This window comes from Mastomys coucha, unplaced genomic scaffold (genome assembly GCF_008632895.1).
Source record: "Mastomys coucha isolate ucsf_1 unplaced genomic scaffold, UCSF_Mcou_1 pScaffold20, whole genome shotgun sequence".
Classification (NCBI taxonomy): Eukaryota; Metazoa; Chordata; class Mammalia; order Rodentia; family Muridae; genus Mastomys; species Mastomys coucha.
The window spans coordinates 106,302,338-106,311,870 of record NW_022196903.1 but is presented as its reverse complement, the minus strand read 5'-3'; the positions used below and the strand labels follow the sequence as shown (position 1 = coordinate 106,311,870).

Genomic DNA, 9,533 nt, shown 5'->3' with positions numbered 1-9,533 from the left:
ACAAGAAATCTTCTGACTTCTATATATGTGCCTTTGGCATGTTCATGCCCCCCACTGCCATAAACCAAAGAAGTAAATGTAATTAAATGAAAGAACTAATTTTCACAGGTCACAGCAAAGAGTAGGACAAGTGTTATGCACTGGAGCTTAGAAAGTTCTGAATTAACTGACTAATATTCTTTAAAAGAGTAACATGGCTACTTACCTTTTTCCTTTGTGGTGGGTTCTGAGGAGCAGATGGGACTCCTTCACAGGCCCTTTCACCACCAGGTGACATGGATCCCCGAGAGAGGTCTTTCATAAAGCCATGTTCATATCTGCTGGAAAAGCCTTCTGCAGGGGAACAATATCCTCCATCTAAATGTAAAGGCTTCCTGTCCCCCACCAAGGGAGACCCTCTATACAGTCCATCTGCTCGAGGCATAGCATTCAAAGGGGAGTAGGCGTACATCAAATTGAACTCTGTCCTAAACGCCTGGTCTGAGTTTCTCAGCAAGGTCTGAGGACCATCTCCACTCCTGCTTGGGAAGCCAGCCTCGGAGGTGGGAGCAACAGAGGGATGAGAAGCCAGGTCAGGATGACTGCAGTTGAGCAGGGAGGGCCTATCAGCGCAGCTGTGAGTGCTGGAGTCTGGGTATCCCACTTTTGTCAAATCTAGGTCTTTTCGGTGACAAAGCTGAAAGAATAAATATCAACAGAGATATGGGACATGGTAGAAAAGAAAAAGTCAAAGGGCAAAAAGGGAGTGAAGGCATCAGGCAACTTTGCAAACATGACTATTCTTTCTGCTCAGCCTTCATCTGACAGCATACATAGGGGCTGGCAGTGTAGCCAGGGGCGTATCTGAGCCCCAAGCACACACATTACAGAAAGGTCTTAAAAGTTGCTTCACTTCTGGTTTCTGATGTTATACATTATTAAATTAGTACCAATGGAAGGTATAAGGGAGAAAAGCAGGAGGCAGCTGAAAAGCCAAGCACGGTACGTTACTCAGTAGGAGAGTAGCATTAAAGGCTGTAACTAACCCATTCCTCATTCACTTGTACCTTCAATTATGCTTCTCATGCAAATTTCTGTCTGTTCAATTCTTTCTGTGTCCTCTGCTGTCTATCAATCTATCAAAGAACTGCTAAAGCCTACCACTGAAAAACATGGCAAAGGCTAAAATGCACCAGTGATAAAACCCACCTACCACTGCTTATCTGTATCGATTAATACCAACATTTCCTCTACTATAGAGATCAACTGCCTAAAAAAGAGTACCAGAAATCCAAGTACAATGTCAGGTATCAAAGTCTTTCTATATTGAATCTTTACCAACCAAAGACAGAGCAATTTATACTTTTCCAACAAGATGGACTCACAATACCCAGGAAATCAATAGCAAACTAGTGGAATATAATCTTTTCAGTTTCATGATGATCTATAGAGTATCCTGACTGAGAATTTGGTGACTAGTCAGAGAGTAGGGTCCTAATTATTTTACAAAGTAGGAATAAAGGTCTGTTAATTTCTAAAAAGTACAGAGATTATAAATTTCTTTTTAACAGGAAAAAAGCTCTATGTAGACTTATAGGGTTAATAATTAATTACATTTGTCTAAAATTTGTCTAAAGCTTATAATAAAAGCTAACACTAAAATCATGATTTTGGATCTTTAGGGTAGGAGGGTTTCCAAGAAAAGTACTGAAATTGATATCCTAAGAGGTATCCATCATTGTATAGAAACTATCCCAGCCTCTGTAGAAGAGAAGGTTTGTAACCTAGAGTGTGGGCTTAAGCTTCCTTACATATGTGCACCCAACAAGGCACTCCAGAGAAATGAAGAAAAGCCAAAAAAAGTTGGATTCCCTAAAGGAAGCTGCTCATCTATCACCCAAAGCCCAAATACCTGGTTACATAGAGCTGTCAGTTTAACCCCAATAATGCCTGATCCTGACATGATCCTGAGACAGTGCCTACCAACTCCTGTTTCCTTGTTAACAGGCAGACATTATTCATTACTTTCTCTAACAATGCTCTTATGCACAGAATCTATATCCTTTGAAGATTCTCTTTAATGAAACTCTTCAGCCATTCCTTCCCCTAAAAGATAACAAAAGCAACCCCACAACATATACACAGCTACGCATTTTCCCATGGTCCTATGCAGTCAGTTTTATGTAAGATTCACTCTACTTGCTGTGAATGAGAGGCCACCCTCCAGCCCAGTCCCCCATTCACTCAGACCCTCCCCTCCCAAACACACAAACATCCACATGCACACACATATTGAGGACCACCCTTGTGCACTCACTCTCAGCCTGCATGTGTGATTGAGATGGTAATGGTAACTATCTCAGGTGACAGAGACTTAGGCCTATGTGCAAGGGAACCCTCAGGGGAGGATGTTCTAGAGGAGGAAAAAGCGTCTTGTTGTTTATCTTCTTTGGTCAAGAAGCAAAACAGAAAGTAAAGGTAAGCATGGTTGTTAGCCACACTTTTTTGGGGAGGGAACTGCGGGTGAGGGTGGGCAAGAATGCATAGGGTAAATGATTAACTGCAGAACTCATTTCCACAAAGTGGTTAGTTTAGCTAAATGCTTCCTGGTGTCTTAGAAAGGACTTAAGGGATACTGGTTATGATGTTTCAGGCTCTAAGTGAACACCTCAAGTAGAACTCAGGAAAGAATAAGATGAATCATTTCAGAGAGCTTATAGTGTTTCTTAAGGCGAGGCACACCTTACTCCATATTTTTCCGAGAGGAACTCTGTTCCTTCACCTCATACTCCTGATCATAATCTTTCTTCATGCTCTTACTAGCTTTAGGCCTACCCAGGGGTGTACCTGGGAACTAATAGGATAGAGAGATGGCCAGTTCCTCTCAAGTAACTGTTATACACCTGCACACAACTTAGTGATAAAATCCACTGTACTTAGGGGTCACAAAACAAACAAAAAACTTCACAGCCTCCCACCCCGATACCACGTATATGTATATTTCTTCTGCGACAGGACATTTAGCTGAGGTAATACCTCTCTAACGCACAGGAACTGGAAAGTGAGCTCTTGATGGGATGGTGTGAAGGGTAACAAGAAAGTGAGGATAGCAGCTATGACAAGGACTCAGGGTACCAGGCACTGGGGGAAGGGGAGGGTTCTCAATATACAGATTATCAAAAACTGTGGCCCAGAAAGCAGACATGGGCTATGCTACAACAGGATATACAGATGGAGCTGTTTCAGTAAAACAGGGTGGATTTTTATAATTGTGTTTTAAATGGAGAGGCTGCTAGGTGTACAAAGCACAGGGCTTTGTTTTCCTTTGTTTCCTAGATTCTTTCCCCTCATTCTCTGTGACTGTGCACCTCATCCAGAGTTCTAGATATGAACACGTTTCCTATTCAAAATTTTTTCCTCTCCACTTAGAGCTGGTTTTACTTGACACTTATTGATATTTCACTGTCACTTTATTTTTCAAAAAATTTTTTTAAAATATTATTTTTACTTAAAATGGTTACTTATAAGTGGTTTGCCTGCCTGTATGCCTGTGTACCATATGCACACAATGCCAGGAAATGTCAGAAGAGGGCATTAAATCCCCAGAGACTGGAGTAACAGATAGCTGTGAGGAACCATGTGGATGTTCTGGGAATTAAAAATTGGGTTATCTGGAAGGACAGCCAGTGCTCTTAACCACAGTCATCTCTACAGCCTCCATTTTTAAACTTTTAACAGAAAAGTTTATTTCAACATTTTCTTCTTTCAAATAATAATTTTATGTTTAAAGAACAACATAGAAGCAAATTTTGTATTATATCATCTTTCAATATATTCTTTCCTTTTAAAAGAGAAGGTCTTGTAGCTCAGAGTGGGCTCAAACTTTTGGTGTCTTCAAATTATAGATGTATGCTCAAAGTGCCCAACCATCTGCTATAGTTTTTGATGAAAAAAAAAAAAAAAAAAAAAAAAAAAAAAAAAAAAAAAAAAAAAGCTTGCAAACCAACCTCTAAGTACTTAAAACCAGGAAAGACCATTGCTATCAGAATGATGGTAGACTGGTAGGGTGGCGAAGCTCTTTTTATGAGAATGGTGACATTGCATTATTAAATTAGTATGTTATAATCACACATTTAATTTTTTTGCTATTTAACTTATTTCTTTCATTCCTGACAATCTTTAAAAAAATTATTTTATTTTTCCATTTTTATTTTATATATGTATGGGTGTTCTACCTGCATATATGTGTCTGTGCACCATGTGTCTGGGACCTATGGAAGCTAGAAGAAGGCATTAGATCCCTGGAACTGGGGTTAGAGGGTTATGAACCACTATGTGGGTGCTGGGAATCAAAGCCCAGTCCATAGCAAGAATACCAAGTGCTCTTAATGGCTGAGCCACTTTCTAGTCCCTAAAATACTTCAACTTACTTTAAAAAATTATGCATGAATGTGTTTATGCACATGTGTGCAGGCGCCTGGGGAAGAGACAAGAGGGAAGTTCATCTCTTAGAAGTAGAGTTATAAATACTTGTGACTCACCCAACTTGGGTGCTGGCTATGGAACTCTGGTCCTCTGCAAGAGTAGTACAAACTCTTGACTGCTAAGCTATCTTTAGTCCCTTGTTTAATTTAGTCTATTGTTTAAATGTAATTTAAAAATTACATTTATTTATTTTATGTCTATGTGGGGACACATAGTGACATAAGTGTCACTTATGAAGTTGATTTACCATGTGGGTTGCAGGGACTGAACTCAGGAAGTCAGGCTTGGAAGGAAGCGCCTTTACTGCTGAGCTAGCCTGCTTCCTGGTGTTTTAACATTATTCTTAGAAGACCGAGATTCACTAATACCTATGTTCTCTATCTTAAAATAAAATACCTTTCATTTACATGTTGTTATATAGTTATTAAAATGTAGCAAGGGTAGGAAATATATAAAATTATTTTGGAAGACTTCTAATTTCTATAATTTCAAATTAATAATGAAACTTGCCATGAAAAGGTACAACTCTATTTCTATAACTGATTGTACTACAGGGACAACCTACCCTTTGGATACCTTACCATGAAATTCTAATTGCTAATAAAAGCTTAACTGTTATGTTAAGTAGACAAAGTCTGAATTCTTCTTTAATAATCAATTAAAAAGGACACAGAAATATGATAATTTACCTAAGAAAAAACAAATGTAACTGGGATGATGTGTTTTCCACTCATAGGTTTGCTCTACAGTAAGTTAATACTGGACTGAATTAGAAGCAGAACAGCACACTCATGTGCTTTCAGTTGCTAGTGTCTTTAGGACCCAACGGTTGTTAATCCTTACACAGTCATAAAAGTCTTTAAGAGAAGTGTGATCTATTAGATATTCAACTTCATCAACACAACTTCCAGAGAAGTGAAAGTCAGAAGTTTAGAGAGTAGATCAAGTTCTTCTTCCAGTGTCCACTGATTTAAAACATGCAAATGAATTTTTAAAACACATGGATTATGTAATTATGTATTTACTCGAACTTGAATATTAAAGTAATTGAGTTTAACAATGTTAGAAACATCTAATATATACATACATATACTTCCTTCCTTCCTTCTTTCCTTCCTTTCTTTTTTTCTGGTTTTTTGAGACAGGGTTTCTCTGTATAGCCCTGGCTGTCCTGGAGCTCAATCTATAGACCAGGCTGGCCTCGAACTCAGAAATCCGCCTGCCTCTGCCTCCCAAGTGCTGGGATTAAAGGCATGCGCCACCACCGCCCGGCCATATATTTCTAATGTAATCCAATCATTCATGTGTGCCTCTAGTCTACTCACTCCTAATACATTATAACAGGGAGGGGAAAAAAATCACCCAGAGTAGGAAAACAAAACAGCAGCAGCACCACCACCACACTTAGAAACCCCAATGTTTCTAAGTCTCTGTTTCCCTGAGGCCACAGCAGAGCTACCAAAGAACCCGGGAAGGACACTTTACAGTTAGAGGTCTAGACACACAGATGTGAGCTCACTGTGTAGTCTGAGCTCCTAGGCTCATGGAACTAACTGGTACCATAGGCACCCAAACACCTCTTTTGACCAACACAGATTAATAAAGGCAGTACTGTTACTACTCTGGCAGAACAGGGACTGCCAAAACAAGAGGCTACCAGCTACCAGCCCACAGTGACCCTAGGTTAGTGATTTTCATAGAGATGAAGGAAGACAGTTAAAAATACCTGAAATTATATTATATTTGAAATGAAGAGGTATACACAATGATTTTCATATCAATCAGTCCCAACAACAAAACCCCAATCACCTCAAACTGCAGAGGAGTGTTGGAACGACTAGCAGTAGTAAGAGATGTGATTGGTGAGAACATGAGGCTGTATCCATTTCGACACTCCTCTTCTCCTGGGTGAGTCTGGCCAGGTGTGGTCAGCTGGGGACTCTTTGAGCCTGAGCTGGGTGGGGGTGGTGTAACTGGAGACAGAGGCTGAAGCAACTTGGTGATATTCTGCTCCATCAGATAGCGAGACTTCCATTTCTTTAATGGGCTCAGTAAGTCTGTGAAACACAAAGCTTTGATGAGAGCTGAATCATATCTTACTGCAAGGCTAGGTAGCAAAAGCACTAACCTCTAACTTGCAACAATCCTATGCCTCATCCCATTAAATAACTTCCACTAGTTAAGCCAAAAGTGTAAACACACTTTTTTGGGGGATGTGGGGGTTTTGAGACAGGGTTTTGCTGTGTAGCCCTGGCTGTCCTGTAACTTGCTTTGCAAATCAGACTGGCCTCTAACTTACGGATTAATGGCACTTGTCACTACTACCTGGCTGCCTAATCAAACTTCTAATCACCTCCATGAATATAACTCATGAAGCATACCATGTCCCAGGAAACTCCACAAAAATACAGACAATTTTAATGGTCAATGCCAAGGGCATTACTTTTTCTTCTGGAGTGACGTATAGGTTTTCTTCCACTGAGTTTTAGAGAATCTTAAACTTGTCTTACGTTGTTAAATCCACTCTCCACTTCTATACTATCACCTGCTAGGCTGTCATACTTATGTTGTCTTTTCATATTTATTGATGTACTCTTTCAGCAGCTCTTCTAGCAAACACTCATGAGTAGGAGGAGACACATGATCTTGCATCCTCATATAGCTCCTAGTGTGCAAGTACTGAACAAACACTAGGGTCTAGAAAAGAAAATAGTTTCTATTAAAAACTTTTCAACTATTTAAAAAAAAAAACAAAAACGAAGACTCCTTCTGATTAGGCTAACTGTATTTTTAGGTTCATTTAAAAACGCAGGTTACTGCTGGGCGGTGGTGGCACACGCCTTTAATCCCAGCACTTGGGAGGCAGAGGCAGGCGGATTTCTGAGTTCAAGGCCAGCCTGGTCTACAGAGTGAGTTCCAGGTCAGCCAGGGCTACACAGAGAAACCCTGTCTTGAAAAACAAAAAATCAAAAAACAAAACAAAACAAAAAGCAGGTTACTATACTAAGTATTTTACTGACCATATTTTATGTACTGTCATATCTTGTTTTTAAGAGGACATTCAAGATAAAACATACCTTAGAGGAAAAATATACTTTTAAGTAAAAGTGAGTACTTACAGTTAAAAAGATCATTCATTTACTTAGTATGCACTACATGTACCACATGGCAAAGTCATGTATGTAAGGGCCACTATGTATTCTGTTTTCAAAGAGCTCAGAAGAAACATGCAAAATAATGTTTAATGTAAGTTTCTTATTGGTATGATTAAGCTTGACTATAACCGTACCACTTCTGAGGCAGAGAGGCAATTCTCAATACTAGGCCATCCTAGTCTACACAGCAAATTCTAGGCCAGCCTGGGATATATAGTGAGACCCTGCCTAAAAACAAACAAACGGCTCAAGCAGTTACAAAGAAGAGGCCTTCGAGATTATTTGACAAGTAAAGGTGCTTGCTATCCAATCCTGGAGGCCACATGAAGGTGGAAGAAGAGAACTGACTTCCAAAAGTTGTCTTCTGAACTCTGTATGCATACACAGTGTGGCCTCTCAGGAATGACGATAAACACATAAATACCCTTCAAAGTAGGTAAAGTGAGAGATACAAGTGTCCAAGGACTATACTCCCAGCTACTAGGGTGACTGAAGTAAAAGGACTGTGCAAGCCCAAGAGCTGAAGGCTAGCCTGGGCCTGAACAACACCATGAATTCCATTTCTTAGAAAATAAAACAAGTAAAAGAACATCACTGTTAGGTGATATTTACCAGGCATTGTATGGTGTGCTTGATATGAAAATTAAGATTATCTATAAATCAGTATTTCTGTTATTAATATCATCTGTATCAAAGATGAAGACTCTGATGCATATAGAGAGACTAGACATGGTAGCACCTGGTCCAGGGTCACCTGCCTCATATGGTGCTGGAGATCAAATTTGGGCATTTTATACCTTAGACTGCATTTTTATGAATAGACCTTTCATCTCCAGTCATTTGATAAAAAAATCTTAATAAAAGCATGCTAAATTGCAGCACCAGGGCTTGGTGGAAACAATGACAATGATGCCAGGTCTTCAAAAGCAAAATGTGGATCTTGATCAGGAACATGCTTAGGAAGATTGCTCTGGTGACAGTGTCAGTATGTAATTACAAAGTACAAAACTACTGGAGTTAGGAAAGGAACCAATATAAAGAGGTGTGAGGAACTGATTATGTTTAAATATAATTTTTTCTTTTTTCTTAGGATTTTTCATTTCTCTACATTGAAAGAATACTTTCCCTCTTGTTCTTTATAGCATGTGTTGTTTTATCCCTTTTAACATGCCTAGGTACAAAACAAACAAACAAACAAACAAACATGTAACTCAAGACTAATCTGCACAATAATTTTTAAGCATTTCTAAAGACTTCAAACACAATCGTTAAGAACTCTGTACTGAGGGTTCAACAATGTAACTGCTAAATACATTTTGTGATAAAGATTACTGAAGGAAAACTAGGAGGAACTGCTACAGAAATGAAATGTGATATATATTTGATGATATTCGATGAACACTTAAGATGCTATATAACTAACAAACCCAATGACTGCCTAAAGGTCTTTGCTATTTCCCTTTTTTTGGTATAGTTGTCAAAAATGTACTAACACACACACACACACACACACATTTTTTTAATACTTCCCAAGACTATGCAAACATTAACGAATTTAAAGCCATGCTACCCATTACACATAAATTAAAATGATTCCCCAGAAATTTCTGTTAGTGAATAAAATTCTGTTAAGTCTCTTTCTTTGGTGGTAGCATGTTTTTGAAATAGGATCCTACTATTGTAAACTAAGCTGTCCTTAAAGTGGCCATGTAATCCACGCTGTCTTCAAACTAGCATCCTTTGCCAGTCACAGGCATGTGCTATCATGCCTGATTTATGAATACCTTTTAAAAATGGGTATGTGACATTAATATTGCCAAAATTTGATCTACGTTGAATTATTAAGTATTTTCCTGTATTGCAACTGTTAAGTCTACTATGACAAAAAACTGTTCTTTAGTTATTTTTTTTTTT

The 9,533-nt window shown here is 38.8% G+C and overlaps 1 protein-coding gene across 9 annotated transcripts in view; it reads right to left on the bottom strand.

Moving 5' to 3' along the window:
• The window catches only part of Setd5 (SET domain containing 5), a 77,668-nt gene that overhangs the window by 8,590 nt on the left and 59,545 nt on the right, over positions 1-9,533 (bottom strand). For all 9 annotated transcript variants that reach the window (XM_031382850.1, XM_031382855.1, XM_031382857.1 and 6 more), the window contains 2 exons: positions 6,274-6,521; positions 206-676 (listed from right to left, as the gene is read on the bottom strand). In XM_031382850.1, coding sequence (XP_031238710.1) covers positions 206-676; positions 6,274-6,521 — 719 coding nt within the window. The remainder of the gene's footprint in view (positions 1-205; positions 677-6,273; positions 6,522-9,533) is intronic.